The sequence below is a fragment of the Mycena indigotica genome, assembly GCF_014461135.1.
Source record: "Mycena indigotica strain 171206Taipei chromosome Unknown Mind.scaff0008, whole genome shotgun sequence".
In the NCBI taxonomy this organism is placed as follows: Eukaryota; Fungi; Basidiomycota; class Agaricomycetes; order Agaricales; family Mycenaceae; genus Mycena; species Mycena indigotica.
In genome coordinates, this window is record NW_023503007.1 from 3,926,333 (window position 1) to 3,949,720 (window position 23,388).

At 51.5% G+C, this 23,388-nt stretch overlaps 3 protein-coding genes across 3 annotated transcripts; all 3 read right to left on the minus strand.

Moving 5' to 3' along the window:
- Positions 1 to 4,672: 4,672 nt before the first annotated feature.
- On the minus strand, positions 4,673 to 6,771 carry MIND_00972100 (uncharacterized protein; the record flags this gene model as incomplete). Its single annotated transcript, XM_037366333.1, has 4 exons — positions 4,673 to 5,121; positions 5,171 to 6,027; positions 6,078 to 6,210; positions 6,495 to 6,771. The coding sequence occupies 4 exons, from the start codon at positions 6,769 to 6,771 to the stop codon at positions 4,673 to 4,675; spliced, it is 1,716 nt and encodes a 571-aa protein (XP_037217745.1).
- A 643-nt stretch (positions 6,772 to 7,414) lies between these two features.
- Positions 7,415 to 8,048, minus strand: MIND_00972200 (CxC2 domain-containing protein; the record flags this gene model as incomplete). The annotated part of the gene is made up of 2 exons (XM_037366334.1): positions 7,415 to 7,936; positions 7,989 to 8,048. 2 exons carry the CDS (start codon positions 8,046 to 8,048, stop codon positions 7,415 to 7,417), a joined length of 582 nt encoding a protein of 193 aa, XP_037217746.1.
- Positions 8,049 to 8,176: 128 nt separating this feature from the next.
- On the minus strand, positions 8,177 to 8,600 carry MIND_00972300 (uncharacterized protein; the record flags this gene model as incomplete). The annotated part of the gene is made up of 2 exons (XM_037366335.1): positions 8,177 to 8,201; positions 8,251 to 8,600. 2 exons carry the CDS (start codon positions 8,598 to 8,600, stop codon positions 8,177 to 8,179), a joined length of 375 nt encoding a protein of 124 aa, XP_037217747.1.
- Between the last annotated feature and the right edge of the window lie 14,788 nt (positions 8,601 to 23,388).

The following is a 23,388-nucleotide window of genomic DNA, read 5'->3' on the forward strand; positions in this document are numbered from 1 at the left end:
CTCTAATTGGAATCCCCCGATATCACGACAAATACCCGTTTCGTCGCTTCCCAATCCCCTTATTCTCTTTAGCGGCCAGTTGCCCTTTGGCGCTCTCCTCCCAACTCTCTCGCAGCCACTTTGCTCCTCGGTGTAATGCAAGCCACAACTGCCTCTGCTCCTGGTCACGACAATTTCGATACATTCCCAGCGGGTTCATCCTCGTGTTGCAACTCATGCGGAGCTATCTCCAGCGAGCTCAAAAAATGCAGTCGCTGCCAAGACTTCTGGTACTGCTCGAAAGATTGCCAGACTACCGACTGGCCTACCCACAAAAACGATCTGTCGAACAATTCGACACCAGGCTGTTGATACGAGCGACCGAGCTCGCTTTTTGCGGCAGTGGACCGCCAATTGGGAAATTGGCCTGTCCCTTCTTGGAGTATGGTGCGCCAACTTGGTGACCAAGGACGCTGATTACCTGAAGAAACACACGTACGCCGTAAAATCTGTCGAGCGCAAATTGACGATCTAATTTTTAGGTTCTTGACTGCCCTTGCCGCTAGCACAAAGCACAGTAAAGAAGGACCGACCGCCCACTCGATGAAGGTACGGGAAACGGCTCGAACGATCGCGTCGTCGGCTTAATGCAATATTGTTCAGGTGCTCGCCTCAGGCATCATGACCAACGAAGCCGCCTACAGCCATCTGGCCACTGGGCCCAACAGCGTCCAACACGTCAACGGTCTCAAAAATCTGACGCGGTCCGCCGACCGCATCCGCTGCGTCGCAATCATCAAATTTGACGGAGAGGCCAAATCCAACGTCGTCGCCTGGTCGACATCGGTTTTCACCCGCTTACCGCCCTTACACCAGTACGACTATAAGGACAACATCCTCGGGGAAGCTTTCTATCGTGTCTGGCGCAACGAGATAGCAAGTATCATTGAGGAAGGGGAAGGTGAATCGTTTGCTTGACTTCCCAGCGTCCTCCAGGTTGAACTAACCATAGATCTTTTTTACCGTCGCCGGATCCTCGAGGTCGTATTAAAGGCGCGGTACGAAGTTGTTGCGTCGCTGGACGAGGCGACCGTGCAACGCATGGAGGCTCGTGTCCCCGGACTACTTTCTCTACAATCGCCAGCAGACCAGGACGAGTTCCCCCTTGTCGCGCTGGCTTTCCTTGAGGCCACGGCAAAGAACATATAGAATGGGTTGATATTGCCCCGCAAAACTGTATATATCTAAACATGAACGCAAAAAAACTTTCTTGAACGATACCGCGGCTGAGCGAATTTATTAAAAATCAGTATACGTCATGCGATGCATGATGTCATTCACAACCCCGCGCCGTTCTTCAACCCCGCTCGCTCCGTTGCGACACACGCGTACCATTTCTCGGTTGTTACTCCAACCAGACTTGCATGATAAGTGGGCACCACTCCGCGGTAACCGATAAGCCGCGGCTGAAATTTGCTAGAACGATTTGGCCCCGTCACGGCGAAGTAGTGGCGTTAATCGCGCTCTGAGGCAGCCACGTCCGAATAACTAAACTATCCCGCCGACATGGCGTGGTATTTGCCCGGGTGGCAACAGTGGCATTCCAGCGTAGAACCATCCAAATCACACCGCACCTCAATATCCGAACTTGAGCCTATAGGCCAGCACTGGTCCGTTAGCGCCAACCCAGTCTTCCCTCTCCTACCTGCCCGGTGCAATGCCCAACAAAATTCCTCAGGCGGGGCTGACCAAAGAGGACGCGTTGCTCGATTCGATGGCGACAAACTCATCCGGCTCGCACTCAAGCTGCGACCATTGTGGGCGGGCGCCTTCTGGTCTCAAAACCTGCGGACGGTGCAAGCGCTTTCGGTATTGCTCGCGAGAATGTCAGAAGCTCGACTGGCCACAACACAAATCGCGCTGCAAAACACCTGAGCAGCTCCAAGAAATGGGACTCACCGGTCGACTCGAGTACTTCACGCAGTGGTACGGTACTTGGAAGTGTAGCCTGGCGGTTTTTGGTATGTGGAGTGCGAATCTCTCAACCAAGAATGAGGATTATCTCGAAAACAACTTGTATGAGGACCTTATCTCCACTCCCTCTGGGCCCGCGCTGATGAAGTATTCAGGTTTGCCATATGGCTCACGCCCAGAAAGTCCAGCAACTCTTTGAGAGCTTCATTTAAGGTGCGTATTCTATAATCACACCTGCAGCAGTCCCATATCTTATGTGCGTCTCGTTCAGCTCACCAACTCGGCGATGGTCACCAATGAAAAGGCGGCCGCGATTGTCAGCGTTGGCCAAAATGGGCCACGTCAAATTGAAGCGTTCAAGGCACTCCCGTGCTCATCAACTCGCTTACGATGCCTCATCGGAGTGCACTTCCTGCACGATGGTGAGACATATATGACTGCGGGATCAGTCCCCATCGAGCTCGTCTTCACTGGGCTCAGCCGGTACAATCTCAAGGACGCCTCTCTGGGTCTCGCATTCGAGAAAGTGTGGTGTGAAGAGATGGCTACTGTACTGAGAAACGGCGCGGGTAAGAAATGTTCCCAACCAACGAGTGCACCCACTAACGATTCCTAGACACGTTCCATCGAACCAAAACACTCGAAATCATTCTGAAAGAAAGATACGGTATTGACGCGACATTGACCGAGGATCTCATCGTTCGCATGGAAGACAAAGTGGCGCGTCTACTGCGGCTCGATATCCCGCCATCTTTTTTGGAAGTCATACCTATTCTACGTCTAGCGTATCGGGAAGTCGTGGGGGGAGCTTAACGGAAGTGAGGAGACCGGGACGTCGGAAGAAGTTGAATAAAATCGTATTCGCTCCGGCCTTTGTGCACGGTGGAAGAACAACTTTGGGCATGTCTTAAGTCCATCGATCCTTCGCAAGAAGGCCCACGGGCCCCTACCACCAAGGTCGACAGACATGTTGACTCCCCACACCGCTTACGATCCAGGACCCCGCTCATTTTGTGGAGGATGCCTGATCTTATCTTCAAGCCTCAAGCGGTGCGCTCACTGCCGGTCGACCTATTACTGCAGCAAAACATGTCAGCGAGACAATTGGGAGAAGCACAAGCCCCACTGCTTAACGCAAGATGAGCTGTGTCGCGCGGGAGTCGATCGCGGAGAACTACTCATGATGAGATGGCGGTCGACGTGGTGTGTGAGCATCATCGTATATGCGATATGGGCCGCCAATCTTGCGCATAAAGATAAAGATTATCTCAAGCACAACTTGTGAGTTACGTTAAGTTCGTCAAGAGAGCGATTGGTACTAATCGAGGCAAATAGCTTTGCGTTGAGTCTTACCTGTCGGAAGTCAACCACCAAACGCACTCGCGCGGCAATGCGTGTAAGGCTCAGAAATAAAAATCGCGAGATACTTACCCTGATCAGGTCAAAAGCGCTGGAATGCAGAGCAACCACGAACTGGAGCTCTTTGCGTCAGACGTGGGGCTGACGGCGCGCGAACGCATGCGCGTTCCATGTACCGATTCCACAATGCGGCGTTTTATTGGCTATTGGATTTGCAGACACCAAGAAGATCGTAGGCAACTTTTATGGCGGCAATATCAACGAAATCTTGAGTGTATTTGTTCGATATAACTTCCGAAACCCATTACTCGGCGATGCATATCACAATAATTGGTACGCACTACTCAAGGCAGCAGTCAAGTCAGGACAAGGTGAGCCGACCCCTGTGGGTACCGTACAGAGGGCTAAAACCGTTTCCCAATAGACTACGTTCACCTTTCCCGACTCATCTGTATTCGGTTGAAGGTTCAAGGGGGGCATCGTGCTACACTTAGCATCGACGAGATTGAGAGGTTTACTAACCGACTACTCGCACTGAGAGAAGAGGAGGGGTCGATCACGCTGCCGAAGGGCGACAGCTACACGGTTCTATTGCGAGTATACCGTGACATAAAAGGATTGCAGGGCATTGGGGGTTAGCCGGATAACTCGAGGCGACCACGAAGCGTAGGAAAACTCTCCTAGATAGCTCCACAATAGTACATCTTGAATTTTTAGAAAAAAAACACGGAGGGGGGATGGTGGCAAGGCAATTTTCCCTTACGCCGGGTCTCCGCCGGCGCGCTTATTCGGTCACACGTGTCACCCGTCCAACACCAACGCAACTTGAACTTCGACGCGTCCACCGGCTATTACTTCAAATGCTCTTTCCTCAAGCATAGTGGCGTGCCATCCAGAAGGAACTTTAACCTTATGAACCCGCAAAGATCTGGGCCCACGTCAAGCGTTCCAAAACGAACAGCACTTCAGCCGCCTTGCCTTGCACTCGCCTTGCGGACTACCCACAGACCCGCCCTCTGTTTATACTCACCACCGTTTGAGGACAACACCGACCACTTTGTTGTTGGGTGCACCCCATATGCCTCATCTTCTTTGCGAAAGAAGAGGGCTGAGCTCCAAGGCTCTAATGCAAAAGATGTTGGGCAAGTAATGCAAAACTTCTGGGCTGCCCATATATGGCCAGCTATTGATCACATCAATAGGTTTCGGGTTTCCCATCAATACATCATTGGATCTTTCATTTCCCATCAACAGATCATACTTGCCGTTGGCTCATCATACTTGCCGTTGCCTGCCGATACAATGCATTATTCATCACCGAAAAAGGCCGCAAAAAATTTATTCGTGTGCATCATGTGATCTACCAATCGTCGATTTCACCCGTTAGCAAAAGCTCCTCGTCGCTCTGGTTCCCGTCTTCACCATCTGCGTCATCCTCTTCAATATAGCCATCAACATCTACAGCTCCGTCATTGCCATCTGTCGTAATCGCCGTCAGGTCTATCGCTGGGGCGGGCTGATATCTTGGTCGACGGGTCCCCTTCTTGAGCTTCGGTTGTGTCCGCACAGCTTCTGCCATCCCCGCCAGATTGCGATACATGCTGACATGCTTTAGGGCATAGGCCATCAGCCCTTCCGCATCTGCTGGTGGAATAGCCCCAACGGGAATCATCTTGGCCCTCGCGGTCCACAACCCTTCCTCGTGAGCGAAAGACTGGGGTAGGCGTCGCCACTCTTCCTGTAGTAGCGCTACTTCTTCGTTCCAGCGTCGAACACGAGCATAAGCTTTTGCCCATTCGATTCGTAGAGCTATAAAGTCGTTGAGCAAAGGACACCGGTTATGTAGCAAAGAGCTGACCTTCCTCCATTTCGGCGTCGGACCCCGTCATCCCAGCCATCGTCCAGATCCACGATACAACCCGTCGACTTTCACCAGACTGAACGGCAGAGCCTTTATGAGCCGGCATCTTCTTCTTCTTGGATGCCTGGTTGCGAGGCGGAGCAGATACTATGTTGATATTGTCTTCTTCGTCTGCGTCACTGTCGTTTTGGACACGGTGGATATTCAAAGGAGTGATGCCGGCTTGGCGAAGTGCTGCTTCATCTCTTGCGCGTCGTGCTTCAGCCTTTTCCCCTCTCGCATGCTTCTTCACCAGTTCTTCCGAATCTTCCAAACACCGAATGTCCTCTTTGCAAAGGCGTCTCCAGCCTACCCTCCCTTCTACACCATCCTCCAGAAGCACCAACGCTAACCAAGCAGCCTGATACTTCTTGGAATGAAGTAAGACTTGACTCTCATTACGCGCAACCAGTGACCGAGAGCGGGTGTTCATTGTCTGGTTTCGCGAATGATTCGTCTTGTAGAGCAGGAGTCGGTATTTGACGAGGAGTTGATTGCGCAAGCCCACAAGAGCAGCTCGACATTGTGCATCCCGCATGAATTTTTCAATCTCTGCTAGTCCCTCCAAGCATCCTCCTTCCCTTCGTCGCAAAGCAGTCAAGGCAGAAGGCGGAATCAAAGGAATATCTTCAGGTAAGATGTTTTCCGAAAGCTTCATTTCTTTGAGCTGCTGTAGAGCAGCGGGCATATACGTGGCTTGTAGCAAGCGTATTTTGGCAATTCGTTTATTCAGACTCCGTCGAAGGCGTCGAAGATTGATTTTCATTGTTGTCGACTTGGCTTTTTTGAGCTCGGCCAGGCCAGCAATGCGACGCCTAAAATGGGCTTGGTATCAAGAGGTGATATTAGGTTACAGTCGACTCACTGTTCGTTCTCGATCTCGAGCAAGTCGGCAATGAAGTTGACGGGGCTAATTTCATGAATCCGCAGCTTGCCCGTCAATGCCTGCAACTCTTCCTCGGCCTCCAGCTTCTCTCGCACTTGAGCTTCTGTTAAACCTGATAAACGATTAAATCGGAAAGAAAGACAAGAATCCGTAAGATATCTTACCGTCGACCTTTCCTTCGTAAGGATTGGGCTTCGTGGAGTCTCTTTCATATACGTGCACCATTGCCTTCCACTGAGGAACGCTCGCGCTATTTGATTTTCGGAGAACTGGTCAAAAGCTGCTTGTTGGATATCACGCTCATGCAGCGCTGTATCTAGACGCCGTCGAAGAAGAGAAGCTGTAACTTAGATGTCAGCAAAAGATATTATACTGGTAGAAAAAGACTATACGCACCCAGATTCACGAGCTTCGACCAGTTCCAAAATGACCAATGATCATCTAGAAGGTCCGATCGTGCACCAGGACCACTGACCCGCGTGCTTGCAGCAACTCCACCAATCATACTCCACGGGCGTTCGATTCCTTCTCCATCAGTTTGTCCACCCCCAAGCGTGTAGTTGAACGAATAAAGCAGTTGGCACGATGTCGTATGTCCCAGAATATGAAGTTTGGGCACGACGAAGACGAAGAGCTGCATGAACACTTCCAGCACCAAGAGTAAACGGAGCATAGGAGGAAGTTTTTCGCAGTCGTTCAAACAATTTCTTCCACCATTGACAGGCGATGTCGTAGGAAATTATTTTTCGAAGAAGAGGGTGCAAGTGTCGCAAAATGGAGCCAAATATGAAGTCCATGTTAGCAAATCTAGAGAAGGTCAAATTAGTTCATAAGAAAAAGCAGAGTAAATTGCTCATACCGTTCTCCAGCCTGCAGGTCACCAACGCCATTGGGCTGCACAAATTCATGTCGAGCACAGACTCCCATGCCAACCCCCGTTGCGCTGTAGCCACGGGAGAACTTGGAGTTGGCATAGTCAAGAGCCGCGAGTCCAGTACAAGTGCTAATCTATAAAGAGCATTAAATATCAAGATGACGGCTAGGAAAAGAATAGGGGTACCTCTTGTTGGTCCCCGACTTGAAGTAAATAAGCCTTTGTACGGTTCCCATTCCACCATATACGCCCAGCCATTGCTCAGAGCTGGATCTCTGATTTCGTTGGAGAACGCACGACGTTTGAGTCGGAAGCATGCATCATCCATGGCCAAGAAAAAAACATAAAGACCACTGTAGAGTGATGAGCAGGAGAACGGAGACGAAACAGAAAGCGACTCACGCTTGTGCAGGTGGAGCATTTTGCCAATCATCTGGCAAGTTTACGCCTGGACGCGGGCATGCAGGGCAAAGAATCGCGAGTTCCCCTGGTGCTGTATCCGCCACGCCCCGGGAGTCGTATCCACGTCCACCTCGTTTGAGTGACAATAGATGTCGGTATTCGCGAGCGATTCGAAGAAAGACCTGATAGCGGTCTGGAGGCTTGACTCCGATCGCGTTTGTCCTAGTTTCCAAAGAACGATAAAAGTCCCACCCGGTAATCTTCCGTGAAGCGTCAGAGCATGGTATTCGGCAAGACATTCGAAGGTCGCGCCTGTTCTTGGAGAGTCGGTTGTCGCTGGGTATATGCCTGCCCGGAGAAGTTGGATATGATAAGGGTCATTGGACCAGCGACAGCCACAATAATTGACCGACACTTCGTGTATGCCGTTGTGATGTAGCACGACGAAGTCATTGCGAGCAGGGATGGGTCGAGCACATGGAAGGTGAAGAGGATGGCCAACTTGGATTACCAATCCTAAAACCTTGAGCGAGCATGATTGGAAATAGCCTGCATTCCAGAGCTAAAAGAATAGGGTAAGTCGGTGTCGATAGGACAAAAGATTCTCCACATACCTCGATTGAGTGGAAAGGGGTTGCAATATGGCTCTTGACACAGCAATCGTCGCACCACATGGCTCCACCGAAGCAGTCTTTACAGCGGTACGAGGGGTCTGTCTCCCCACACGAGTAACATCGCTCGTCTGAATAACCCCTTCCATGATGCCAAAGCAGCACTCGTAGATATTCGTCACGATGGTGAATCATCCATTGGCGTAGAGTGGGGTCCTAGGTTGTTGATGAATAAGAGTTGGTAGAGAAGGATGGGAATACACACCGCAGGTCGCAAAATTCGAGGCACTTCCTGCTTGTAACCTCTTCTGTAGGTTCTTCTGTCCAGTCGTTCTCGCCAGAGCCCATGCAGTAGGCGTCAAGGCTAATGTCTAGGTTTGAGGAAATGGAAGGAGCAGCGATAGCCTTTCGAAGTCGTTTGAGAGGCGAAGGAGGTGCAATGGCGACTGCTTCGGAAAAAGTCCGGCGAGTATCGGCTGAGACACGTTCTATTGCTCCGTCGACAGGAACATCGAAGGTCGAAGAGCCAGTGTGGATGGCTACGAGATGGGTAGGGGTATCAGGAGAGGAAGAGCGTGCGCGCTTGGCGCGTTGCTTTTGCTTTCTCCATGACATGGATCAAGTCGTCAACAGGTGTTACGGGTGTGACAGGCAAGGCATCACGTGTAATCAGCCAAAAAAAATCTCCTTTCTTCGCTCGCAGAATCGACACAGATAGTCTACAAGTGCTCGGTGCAAGGCAAGATAAGATGTATATTACAAGTCGGTGGGGAGTACAGTCAATAAGATTTTTTCAAATTGTTCAAGTTCGTTTCGCTCGATCCACAGGGCTTTGCAGCTCATTCTTCCTTCGTGCTTGTTATTCCTCTGCATATTGACAGTAGTACAGCCGAGTAGCATGACGTGCTATCCAACGCCAGTTACACATGAACAAACAATGCTCTCTGGGGAATGTTTCGGGCTGGTAGCGTTCCACCCATCGAAAGAATGCACGCCAACGCTGCTGGGCGGCCTCATAAGCCTGAACCCGAGTCTTGTGTGCGTATGTAGCGTTGCGCAGAGCTTTGATTCGGCCGCAAAGCTCAGTTTCCTGCTGGCTTTCGCGTTGCAAGTAGTATCCGTGAAGGGCTACCGAGACGACGGGTTTCCCGTTGGTAATCAGCAGTGAAGCGGTCCAAAGTGTCGTCGGCTGTCTCTGCGGCATCGAAAAAGGGAATCCAACCCAGCACTTGATGTCGCTGGTCATGATGTCGAAATCTTGGTCGAAATAGTACATGAAGCCCTTCTCGTCATCGAAAACTTGAGCGAGCATGTTCTAGTAGCAATGCTGGCGGAGCAGGAAGACGCAGAGGGTTGGCCACCTTGCGTGTGTGTCGATGGGCATCATAGGCTTTAGACATCAGCGCTCCCCTGGAACAATGTAAAGTTCAGAACGATAACAACTGCAACTCCACTATCACGCACCGAGTACTTTCCCGATATTTCTGCTGACGAAGGCGATGAGCTTCCCGTTTTGCGGCCTCAGTGTGATGTTTGGTCTTTGGAGCCATCGTGGTTAAGAATGAGGAGCGTCACACCCCAAGAACTTTGAAATGATTAATATTATAGATCTTTGTTAGCATGGGCCTCAGGCTTCGTTGAAGTTTCAACAGCGAGAACTTATCGTTCAAGTTCTATGATAGCAGGTACAACACAACAGAGACGTAGACAGCGGACGAGTAGCTACGCACGAGGATCCCTTGACCATCTCATGCTGAACACAGCGCAGCTCAGCGCAACACGTCACCTAAGAGAGCAGTGAATGAGAGTAGTGTGAGGAACAATCCGGCAGACTTACTTGGGCCAGAAGACTGCGCCTGTGACCGACCATTGGCCTGGGCGTCGAAAGAGCAGGAAATATCGTAGCATATAGAGCTTGAGCCAGGATAGACAGAGAACTCGTGGAAGTCAGTGTTGGTGTAGATTTCTCCTACTAGTAGCTGCTCTGTGCTCGTGGTGCTCGATGCCGTTGCTGAGCTACCGCTGGAAAATGCCATTTAGTTCATCATAAATCGTTCACAAAGAACCCACCGGGCAGACATTTGAGTCGGTCCAGGCTCTCCTTGCAACCGAGGAGCCTCCTGTGTACGAGGTCGAGGTCGTGTGGGTGTGGTCATATGTGCAAGTAGTGGTCAATGATAACTGGGTCACATTCCCGTATGGCGCTTGCGACACCTCACGTCGATTCTGATGTCTCGAAAAACACTGTTATATCAAACAATGGCCAAACCTATATGGTTAGAGGGGGCAGGAGAACTCATGATACTGCTATTTAACTTACATTTAATTAGACATTCTCAAAGATTCAAAACCAAAACACAAATTTCCGTGACATTGATTGCTGATGTTTCCAAGGGTAGCTACAAGGAGTGTATGGTATGAGCTGCAAGGGACTGAAAACCTATGAATTAAGGGCTTCAATATATATTTTATATCTCATGAGAGAGGTTGCCCGACACGAAATATCATTCGAGTGACTGTCAGTATTTGAAGTTTTTGATGCGGGTCGGGGATAACGTGACCGCAAGCGAGGACGACGAAGTCAGAGGCTCTTCCAAGCTCACATTTCTTCCAAGCTCACATTGTTACACAATTAAGCATTAAAGTATATTCTCCAGTAGAGTAGAAATGTTACAAACAAGAAAGATCTGATATAGTGCTCGATATCAGAAGACAAGAAAAAACGGAATAGAAGTAAAGTAAACAAGAGGTAGACAGAGAGACGCAACGTGAGAAGATTCCGCCCCGTTTACCACGAGAAATGGCTTGCTGTCGTGTGCTTGAGTAGCCAATTTTCTTGCTCGTCTGCATCATCGTGGAGCCGCTTTAATAGCTGGCGCTGCTCGTCGATTGCGTCCATCGCACGTCGCAGGACCAATTCAGCCTCTAAGTCCTCCTCCTCCACCCACAAGCGCCCTAGCTCGCGTCGCCTGTTCCAAAGTTGGTAGCGATGGTTGTACAGAATCTTTTGAGTTCGACGAAGATCCAGTATCAACTGCCTTCTTTCTGTGTCAAAAAGTCAGATAAACCACAAGCTCACGCCGCACAAGACAGGATACTGACCTTGATATGGAAGGCTCTCGATATAGGTTCGGTATTTTTCGGTGCCGCTTGCATCGAGATCAACGTCAGCGGCAGTCAGGCCGTGATTCGCCCCAGCGTCAGGATTATGTTTCGCGAGAAGACGACGGTGAGGCTTTTGGCTCAGACGGCGCTTGCTGCGACCTATAGGGATAGTGAGCTGTCATATTGCAAGCAAGACGAGGAAGTTACCAAGCAGACTCAATCGCTTCGCCGTCTGAACGGGCAGTATGGAGGCCAAGGGATAGTGTCTGATACGGGTGGGTGTGGGCGTGGAAGCGAGGGATTGAGGAAAAGATGGCAGCTTGTGAACGAGTGACGCGTCCAGTCCTAACAGTGTAGCTTGGATGAGCGGACAAGGCAGAGTGAGATGATAAATACCGAGAGAGCACGGCGAGAGCGTTGGAGAAGGCGTCATAGGAATTGAGGGTCGACGACATTGGCGCTGGCGGGCATGGACAGGTGGTGGTACAAGGAGAAAGAGGGAATGTAGGCTGTGCACCCAGCTCGCCCCCACTTCTGGGCTAGAAAGCGGCCATAAGGCTTGGACGGGGACCTGAAAAGCCTACTGGTCAGGCTCGGAAGGTAGCGAGTAGTAAGCCGCATGCTGTCACAGATAGTCACGGGCTTCCTAATTTGGGTTGTTTGCTCGATGAAAATAATTTTTTTGAAAAAAAAACGACAACGACACTAGACTATTCAAAGCTACATTGTCCCAACATTTCAAATGCTCGAGGCGGGACCGGGATTTCATACGGACCCCCAAAGGCCCACCTGTAAGAAGGGTTAGATAAAAGAACGGAGCCTGGAGGCAAGACGAGACTGACTGGCGCACGAAAAGGTCGATGAGAGCAACATCGGCTTCCTCGACATTCATGGGTTCGGCGGCATACAGCGCGCTGGGGAGGGAGAGCTCCGAAAACGGGACGACAGGAAGCAGCTTGTGCTTGAGGACGATGACGTTGCCCTCCACTGGGTAGAACGGTGGGTCCGTATGGAAGAGCTTGGAGATTGCTTTGTTTGCTGTTTCGTCGTCGAGTCGATCATCCGGACGGTCGTGCTTGCAGCGATGGATAATCGTAAAACAATTCTCCATTTTCTTGGGGCACAGCGTCGTCCAGCCATGGGGGCAATCACCGCATTGCAGCGGAGTCGAATCCCAAACGCCGTTGAAGGTGCCGAACATCTGGCCAAGCGTGTCTGGTCGTCCTGGGCGCTGGGTTATGGGGAAGGCCTGTAATCCACTGGTCCCGTTAACGGCGTAGTACCGAATCGTGAGCGTCGAGTTAGTCTGTCAGACAGTTGAGCGAATGAGCAGCAGTCAAAAGTGACCACTGACATACTGGGCAGCCGCAGAGCGCAAGATCGTGGGGGGGGCAGAGGAAGTGGGGGCAGAGGCAGTGGCGGTGGGGGCAGCGGACATGGTGGTTGAAGGTCAAGGTAGGTTGATGACGCTGGCTGTGCCGTTTACGTGCATGAGGCGAGTAGCATGACTTTGGCTTCGTTTTACCTACGAGAGGGGTAGCGCGGGTTGAAACGTTGCGTAGGCTTCCTGCGAGAAGGTGGGGGGGTAGGCGGTCTTGCTTGCTCGCATGCTCCGCTTCCCCCTCACCCATCCAGAGACCCTCTTCTCATTCTATCCATAATGCCGCCGTCGACCACTAAAAAGAAGCGCGACAGGGCAGACGATCTTGAGGAGCCTATGAGCGATGTCGATCGGGGGAAGAACAAGAAACGCGGCAACCAAGGAAAGTTCCATGGCAAGCGGCTCAACTTCCTGAAATCCTGGGTGGAGGAGTATGCGGCCATTTCGAAAACGGGGAGGAGACCAAAGCGTGGGTCGGGGAAGAGCATCTGGGACCGACTTTTCCCGCAGTATTGGGAGCTGTCGCCATGGCGTTGCCCATTGTCGCAAGACCCGCCAGACGACGACGACGAGCTTGTAAAGCTCGCGCGAGCACCAGAAAACGAGGCCGAAGTGGAGCTCAAGAAAGAGATGATCGAAAATACCGAAGCGGCAAGTTTTTTTTTGCTTTGTGAAGGCGACTGTCCTGACCAGCATGAATTAGAGCATCATGGGATGGTTCAGTCGACAGAAAAACCTTCATGACAAGCCCAATCCCTTCCAGAGCCTCTTGAAACAGCTTCGCATAAAGGACGCTGCCGCTCCCAAACGCATTTCGGACTTCCAGTTTTATATGAGCCACCCGAAATTCAAGTCAAAGGTGCAGGAGGAGTTTGACGATCGTGGATACGACGAGCTTCCGTTGAGCAAGCACCTCAAGCTGCGCTGCGATGTCGCGAGAGAGTTGTTCGAAGAAGAATCGGAAGAAGTCAGACAACTGATCTGGCAGGAGATCGAGGAAGACATCGAGCAGAACAAGACGGCTTATGACGAAGCCAAGATTGGGGATGTAGAGCTGAATGAAGCCGACCAGGCTGAGTATGTGATCGAGCTTTTGTTTCGTTTCAAAGGCTAACGAGTCACAGAGCACGACATCGGCTGCCTGAAACATTCCAGCCATTGCTTGACGCGATGCAGAAGTACACGGGTTGTGAGGTCGCATTGTTTTATGGGAGGGTTGAAGTGGGGCAAACCGGGGTTAATTGCAAAGTTAGAACGTAAGTGCAAATACAAGTGGAGTAGCGCCAAAGCTGATTTGTCGTAGTCTTCATTCGCAATCTGCCCAGGTTGATTTTGCGAAATGCGACCCAAAGGCGCATACGGAGATGGTCCAAGCATATGCGAGATTGGTGGCGAAAGCACGTAAGTTGGACGTCGTTATGGGTTTCCCAAAGACAGTCGCTGAATGAGTTCAGATGAAGTTCGAACGGGAACAGTGGCTTCGAGTGTTGACCTGGTTCCATCCCCACTGGTGGGCACCAGCAATGCGCCAACTTCACACGAAAATGATACGGTGCCTACTGCAATAGCGGCAGCCTTGCCCGCGACCACTCGAGATGCAGCGCCCACCCCTGAAACTCCTGCAACAGCGACTCCGCAAGATGTCGCCCCAGTACCAACAGCGACTTCACAAGATGTCGCGCCGACAACGACTCCACAAGATGTCGCGCTGACAACGACTCCACAAGATGTCGCGCCGACAACGACTCCTCCAGATGTCGCCGACAGCGACTCCACCAGATGTCGTGCCGACAGAAACTGCGACTGCGGACGACAGCTGCAAGTGGGACGACAGCTGTTACACAGGTGGTTGTTGCTGCTGGTGCCGAAGGGTCTTCGGTTAGAGCATGGGAGGCAAGCAAATGAGCGACGAGCTTCCGACATGGAGAGGATCCGATATAGCTTTGGCGACAGTGAAGCGGAAGCGAGAAGAAACCCAGCAGAAAGGAAGGAAGGGGAGGAAGGATGTCGATGAAAGCGACGAAGTCGGATAGTGACTCGGGAGAGTCATTGTCGGGGGATGAGGGTGGAGAAGCTGTTGCTCAGGTGCCGAAAACCAAGCAGCCCACCAAGAAGCGGGCAAAAACCACTGAAAAGCCCGCCAATGGCAAGTCGAAGGCCAAGGTCAAAGGCAAGCCCTTGAACGTTGCGACCGACCCCAGTGAATGGGCTAATCCGGCCCTTGCTTCATTGCAACTGCGATTCGAAGAGGAGAACTGGAAGGAAGTCCTCCAGAAGTGGATGAAGCTTGAGGAGCTTTCTGGCTTTCTGCGTTCCGTGAGTCTTTGAATCTGACATCGAAAAACGATGGCTTACAATGCACATCGCATAGATCGAGTCGTTGTCGGCCCACAAACGCCCAGTACAGATTGGAGTGTGGGTGGGCGTTGGCCGTCGACCCAATTTCGACCCAGGCATTTCGAATGTGGCGAGATTTGCGGCCCAATGGCAAGAATGGTGGACAGCTCTAAATCCAGAGTGGCGTCGTCGAAGTACTGGAAAAACCACGCGATTGGTCGAGGAGGATGGAGATTGGACTGCGCTTGATGTGCCTGGCAAGAATGGCTTTTATAGCGTATTGGTCTGCTTGAAGTGGTGGGTCAAGCGCGCTGCCGTCGTATGGGTCCAAAAAAGAGTGGCTGGCAGCCGTGAAGGATGTGAACTGGGTCCTAACGAAGATGAACGAGTCAGTGAGCTTGATTTTGCGACAGAATATGAATGACTGACCTGGAATATATAGGTGGAAGAAAGCCGCAAAAGGTGGGACGGAGGTTGTTGTAGCCGCTGGAGCGTGGAGGGGAGGATGTGGGCGAAGGAGAAGGGGTAACGAATGTGGGTGGCGCCGAGCCAGTAGGGGGTATCGCAGACGGAGTAATATAAGCAGAAGAGGGTTTCCAAATTTTGATGAGTCACACGTCGTGACATATGTGACTCATAACCGTGCCGAAGGTCGGCCTCAAATTCGGAGGGACCTAATGATGGCTGATGTGACAGAGGTGACCAATTTCCCGAAAGAAATTAATTTCCAGGCTGGCTGGAGGGCTGGTGTGACGCCATGTCACAGGTTGGGCACTTGCCCTCATCTTTTGCATTAGAGCCTTGGAGCTCAGCCCTCTTCTTTTGCAAAGATACAGCTATATGAGCTGTTGGGTGATGGCAAACGTAGCTCCTAGGGCTGTTTTTGACTCCGCGGCAACAAATACCGCAGGCTCACGCTCAAGCTGCGACTATTGCGGGAAAGTGCCCGAAAGCCTCAAAACGGTGCAGCAGATGCAAGCGTTTCCGATACTGTTCGGCGCGTTGCCAGAGACTGGATTGGCCGGTGCCACAAGATTCGATGCAAAACCAAGGCTGAGCTTCAAGAGGCAGGAATGAGCGAGCGGATGGATTTTGTGACGCAGTGGTATGGGACCTGGAAGCTATGCTTGGTTATTTTCGGAATCTGGTGTGCGGACGTTGCAACCAAAGACGGGGGTTATCTCGAAAACCATATGTGAGTTGTGTTCTCCAGAACCTCTTCGTGGCGCAACGTCGTGTTGAACGCAACGCTACGTTTAGGTTCGTTGCGCTGTTCCGTCCAAAAAAAAAAATCAAATCTCTCCGTTCATCGATGAAGGTCGTATACTGGATAATCCAACCCCACTCGCTTATTTTATGTCGAGCAGCTTATCGGGTCCAGCATGATGCCGAATCAAGATGCCACAAACATCGCGCGACGAGGCGCAACCCACGGAGATCAAGTCCGAGCCTTCGACGATCTACCTCGATCCCCTGGCCGCTTGCGGTGCCTATTTGGGGTGAAATACGAGGACTCAGACGAGATGTTTATAACCGCAGCATCGGTTCCTGTAGAGGATTTTTTCACGGGGCTGAGCCAGTACAACATCAAGGATCCGATACTCAGCGAAGCCTTTCACAAGATTTGGCGCGACAATATAAAATCAGCGGTTCAGAACGGTCAAGGTAAGCACCTTATCGACCGGTTCCATACTCCAACGCAACGAGTATAGACACATTCCATCGCGTGGCGACGCTCGAAACAATCTTGAAAGTCAAGTATGGAATCAGAGACGCCAAGGTAACCGAAGACCTCATCGTGCGCATGGCAAACAAGGTTCATCGACTACTTCGACCGAATATACCTAGTCGCATCCGCGACTCGATCCCGGTCCTACAGTTCGCTTACCGGGAGGCAATGGCGGATATCACCCGAGGTACCAACCAGCAGGAGGACTCTGAAGGGCATCCAACGGGGCTCACCGCTTGGGAATAGATTGAGGGGTTGAATATATGTCATTACTGGTCCAAGAATAGCTATGTATACGTTGTGGCTTCGACTGTATCCTTAAGCTCGTGAACAAAAAGACGTGACGGGATAAATGATTGGTCGCCGAGGAGGTGATAACCGGAGCGTTACACATCACGGTAGTGTCACACCGTCACGGGTATCTCCTTCTTGACCACACATTCGGCCATGAAGAACAACGGAGGACATCGATCCATTACTGACTTGCCCGCAATATCTGGCGGCGACGGGCCCACCTCCTCTACTTCAAATAACTGTCATGCTCAAGAGCAAAGTGGGGCGTCGAACACGTTCAAAACCGCCCTTTACTTATGTAGCTCCAGATAAACGCGCCCGAATGGGTCTTGAACCATTTGGGGGCGCTCATTGTGATGTCCAAGACTACCGCCGTGAGCCGAGTAAGGTACAACTAAACCGCTCAACACCGTCTAACAGTGCGCTAGTCAAGATGATCGAGGCAACGCACCCGGGGCCGATTTGGCTCGAGGCTCATAAGCACGAGCGCGGTCTCTGGTTTCGAAAGCAGCACCATGGTATGTCGATTATTCAGGACAATCCCTGCTTCACTGGTGATCTGACTCTGGCCGTGTTGTAGGAGGTCTGGGAATATTCGGACTTGCACACACGGATGCCTACGACCGCCCCGTCGTTCCCCTGAAACCTTACCTCGCAAAGTTGTAGCTCTTACGTACCGCACAATGCATACTTTATGCCAAGCATGGACTCTCCCATCGCAAAACACGCAGGCACCGCCGTCTATTAACGACCTGACGGGTAAAAGCGCGATGAGTTTGGGGCAATCGTGCGCTACGGACCATGGACGGCGGCAGAGCGAATTTACTCTCTGGCCGTATACGTCATCGACCTGCATTTGTATGTCCTCCCTGTTTAACGCGGCAATTTGAAAATCAAGGATCGAAGACACGACACCGGTGGCCCTTTTCCGCCACCACTCGAACACGTTTACACCCCATGGCTTTGACCAAGAACGGTATCCTTGTTTTCGAGCATTACCGTTATACGCGCGGAAACTCTATTCGAAGACCCACCAACTAGCTCCGTAACGCGCCACGGGCCATCCGACTCAGGGGCTGTAGGATATGAAACCGATCCAACCCTATTTGAAATCGTGCGTTTGGCCCATTCGATCAGCTCGGATCCTCCCATTCCCCCCTTATACGACCCTCTTCGACTCGAGTCTCTTTCTGACCGCCCCACTTCCGTCGTTTGCGGAACCTGCTGCTCATCGGGACAGCGTCCGCCAACCAACACAGGAACAATGCCCGCTGTGTTCTCGAAGATTGGGGACGGGGAAACCGAACCAACGTTGACGCCTGTAACGTTGCCAGGTCGTGACCCGCGACTCCCTCAATTGTACCTTGCGCCCAACCATCCCCAGAGCCGGAAACTAGGCGGCAAAGCATATGTATATTACCAAGACTCGACTCGAGCTGGTTTGAAGGAGAGCTGGGAGTACGAACATGACCTCGAACCCCCCACCAACGACCGGAAGAAGCTGCATGATATGGGTGGGTAATCTCAATCGTGTGTCCGTCAAGCTTACCCACTTACCACCAGGTTTCCTCGAGTTACGTAGCGGAGACGCCGTATACGTTCGCAACCAGCAAGGCTCGGGCAAGGCGAAGCATGATATCCCTGTAATCTGGGTGGCGGGCCCGTAAGTCAGACAATCGTGATCGTTATTGTTTCTCACTCTTTTGTCCAGGGAATTTCTCGATGCCCAGCTAATAATGCGGTTCAAGAAAGCGCGAGACGAGTTCCTTGGACCGCGAGACGAGCGGGGACTGGGACGCCCGATTAAAGTCGTCGTCGATGGTCAAGAGCAGCTTGTGAAAGGAACTGCATTCGAACGGAGTGTAATCGCCAAATCGGTAAAACCACCCGCTAGGTCGTACACGATGGGCGTCTCCTACGAATCACCCACCAATTACATCGCCCCCGTCGCATCAGTTAAAAGCGGCAACGTCGAAGTTGAAGCTGCAGCCAGGCTCAAACAAAACATTGTACAGGTAAGTGAAGCTCGTACCTAACTATACCGAACAACTTCTAATCCACTCCGAGGCCACAAGCGAAATAGGGCTACGAATAGCCAAACTCGGGTCTGATGAGTTTAATGCTCGACTTCAACGAGCGGCGTCACTGCGGAACGTACCATCCTACGGCGTGGATGGTAACTATGCATTTGGTACCAGCCAAGTAAACGTTGCGTCCGCCCAAAGTGCGACAGCAACGACTCGTGAGTAATCCCGACATCTGCCTCCAAAACGTCTAAACTTATCATACAGATTCTCTGGCGAACGATCTCGGGTTCTTTGGCGGGGGCCATGTCGACGGCAAAGACAGCAACGGCCACTTAACGCATATGATTGCATACTCGGACATCCCTGACGAGTACGATCCCGGCGTCTTCTTCATCCTAGGAGTCGGCGTGTGTACGTTGTAACCTCCCCACTCGTATCCATATGTTTTTCTGGGCACCGCCGTCACGCCGGCACCCCCCCAGTATCGCCCGGGGGCGTCCTGCAGTGGGCTGTCCGCATTACTGTAATCAACTACCCGCCAAATGCCGTTATGAATGGGATGGGGAGGCTTCGCTTGGCAGCGTGGCCAAACGGAGACCCGTTCAACATCCCCCCCGAAGTCATTTATGCAGGGTGCGTCGAGTTGCTTAACACTATGCGCCACACTAACGAGAAGAAAATAAGGATATCGTATTATCGAGACCGAGGACATACAGGCGGGGGGAATACCAATCGCACCACATTTGCCGACGAGGGCGTATTCATCATGGTGGCAATATCCATGATTACCTTCTTTGTCCGGTCGCTGATGCTATTGGTGTTCTATTTCCTCCAACAACTGCCAAAGAAGTTTCGAATTGTCTTCTACCCTGAAATGTTCGAGCGCTCGATATCGTTCCAACTTCGACGACGGCATCCGCCGCTGCGTCGACCGATGGGAGTATGCTCCAGGCCACCGTCATCCTGACGACCAGTTTGAAGGAGAAGACTGTTTCGTTCGTATTGACCCAGAGGAACATTCCAAGATGCAAGATACTGACGCGAAACGCTCTGCGGTAGCTGAAGACTGGGAACAATGGGGTGGGGGAGTATGGGAAGTGACGCCGTCGCTTGGCCATCGAGGACCAATGCCGGAACGGGCTAAAAAACTGTATCCAAGCAGCACCAAACGGTCAACGCAACCACGTAAGTACTAGTGTTTTGCATATATGAACCATGAGTAAAACTATTTAGGCAACGAGGATGGCTACGACGCCGATAAAGACGACAACGCTGAGCCGCCTAAGGCAGTAAAGAAATGCCGATGCAAGAAAAAGACTGATCGTCCAGCCGAGGAGCTTGAGAAGCAGAAGGCAAGGCGAACACGCAAGAAACAGGCGACCAATACCCCCAAGAAACAGAAGAGGAAGAAAACCAAACGGGGGCGCGGGCACCAGAGACGACGATATGGACGAGGGGGATGTAGAAGATAATGACCGCCTTGGAATTCAAATAGGTGATGACAATCCTCAGCCATCGGAACCGGGAGAAGAACATAAGTGTATCCAGATTGAAAACACAACGAGAGAATAATCTAGTACAGCTATTGCGGATGACTCGACCCAGACTATTGAAATAGCCAACCATTCCCGTATGTCATCTCTCTCTCTACGCAGAAACGATTAACGAACAGAGACACAGATAATGCAAAGCAACACAACAAGCGAGCACCAATGCGGGAGGATGGAGAGATGAACAAGCGAAGGAGGTTAGGTAAGCCCGACTTCCTTGCTAAACCTCTTTCGAGTTACTAACTGCCTGAACAGAAAACACGCCTTGGAACAATTCAGCCTACGTGAAAATCGGTTCGACTAGCGAGAAACTCAACGACAGCCCAACAGAAAGACAGCGACGCTACCTACGGCGGCACGGTCAATGGGCCAACCAGCTGTTAGACGAAGGGTCTGGGGTCAGGAAGGGAAGGGGTAGGCCCGCCAAGGCACAATTAGCAGACACAGGTTGGAAATCCCTTCGTTCGAGACAAATATAACAAGATTTTGACCTTACGAACGCAGATTTGATACCTTTCGTTAGCACGCTGACGTACGAAGAGTTGAGCAGCAACTGCACAGAGATCCAGCAGGCCGTCGAAGCAATGGCCGTCGAGAGCAACATCGAAGATCCACTGGGACGGTTGTCTACTGCGTTCACCTTTTTCAACGATCAACCCGAATCCACTCATATGGCAACAATCTTCCAACATTTATGGCATGACACCACCTTCATCGAGAACCAGCTTGCTGCTGAATCCGTACGCATAACACTCGAACGCGAATGTGTTATGATGTCCAGTTTCATCGCTTGGAATTGGCTGTACGACTACTGTGGCGGACGAATTGAGGACTGGTTGAAGGGTAGTTCCCAGCACAAAGATCATTGGATCATCCGTCTCGCCACCAACATCCGCCGGCTTCTCAGTCGAACAACACCAACTGCTGTACTATCGGCGACCGACTTTGGTTTCACAGGGCACGACCGGCCCTTCTCGTATAGCAACCGAAACTCGCAAAAGTATCCAGAAGGCGACAAGCTTAACATGGGGGTCATGTATTGGACATTGCGCGTTATCGCACACTGGTTCAATTATCCTACAAACCCTGCCTCCCGTTTCCAAGCGCACTTCATCTCTAGCATCATCGATATATTGGGCCGAGAAGCGCTTTTGTTACGCTCTGTCTGGAATGGTTACCGTCAAATCCAATCATTGGTAGTCGGGTCGTCGAGGTCGCAAGAACACGCGTGACTCCAATTTGCACGTCTGGAAGAACAGCTAAAATCGCATCGCTTATCCGATCTATCCTCGCGCGAACGACAAGAGTTAAACAAAATCGCGTATATGGTTCGATTCGAGAAATTGGAGGACGACCCCCCCCCAGAAGTAGAAGACTCTCCGTTGCAAATCTCATCGCCGCCAACTGATCCGGACAACCTGTCAGAACCCACAACACTTCCTAACCCCCACCCGTTACTCCCACTATCGGTACCCGTTCAATTGACGGATAGACAAACCGCTGGGTTGAACAGCTATCTGGGATTCATCGAGCAGGCAGTACAATTCTGCATTCATGGAAGTAGAGTGAATACAAAACTCAGCAAGGCTTTCGACAAATACCCCGACTCTCTTTTCCCTTTCCGGCACCTTGGACCTTCGCTTTCGCGAGCTTACAAAAGGGATGGACCCTTCGACCCCAAGCACGCTAGAACCAATGCGGGGGTTCTACAGCGCTCTTAATTTCAGAGGTATTCTATTCAACGCTGGATTCGCCTGGCACGGACGACTCCTTCACAAGGACTATGCGGATTTCTGCGATGCAAAGAAAGAACTCGGCGAGCAACACGTCGAGAACTACGGGTATGAAGCAGATGATTCGTTTTTCTGCAATCAAAACGCATACGGACCCGCCAACCGACACCGCTGCATTGATTTGGCAAAGGTGTACGACGTCAACGTCCGTGCTCATAACATTGGTGGCCAACTTGATCAAGCAAACGAAAAGGGGGAGGTCTCACTGAGTTTTTCCTCCTTCTCCAAATGGGTAGAGTCGACTCAAGCGGGAACAATCGGGAGGAAAAAGGGCAAGAAAGCATTCCCAGGGGATGGGACCACTCTCTAGCTATCTGTTGGCGGCGGATTACACCTATACAAACCCCCGGCTCGTTGAACCACCGACACTCGAAGAGATGGGCGAAGCAATAAGCAGGATGGACAAAGGGGCTGTCAGAGGGCTGGAATATATGGGGTTCGTCGACAAGGAATACGCACCCTCCGCCAGGGTATGCGCGCAAGCGGTCAAAATCATATATGACGCGCTGCGTGCGCGCCTCCCAGAAGAGATTCAAAGAAAGATCGGCTTAGACCTTGTTATGGTCGAACACTCGCTATGCAAATACTCCAGAGCTATAATTCGCAAATACTTGACCCCACCCTAGCTACATTAAGTACAGATCTACGCTGTAAGGGGAGTAGTAATATCATCGAAGATTGTACTTGGATGGTTCGAATAGTACCAGCGGAGCCGTCCTTGCGCGTAGCGCAGGGTTGCAACGCTCAAACGATCCGTTCTATCCAACTCCTGACGTAGCTCTTGCGATATATGATTTTGGATGACGCCAAGTTTAAACGGCCGCAAAATACACAGTCCTTTGAGCGAGCGAAGCCGGGAGAGCATGACATATGCGCTCTGTATGGAGCGGCAACTGGCAAGGTCGATACAGGCGCGATCAAGAGAATGACCTTGAGAGTTATGAGAAGTGAAAGCAAAGGCGGGGATGAGTGGCAACTGAGATCTGGTAGCGGTATATTGTGTGGCCGAGCCTGGAAGTCGAAACTTGATGGTTGACGAGGAAGGTTTGAGAAGGACCCAATTTGGGAAATCGGGATTCTCGCCCGAATACCCGGTGAAATCGACCTCGGCCGACACAGCGTATCTTCGCCCACCGCGCTCGACGTACCGGACTGACACCAAGGTGCCCATGCTCCCTTTCGAAATC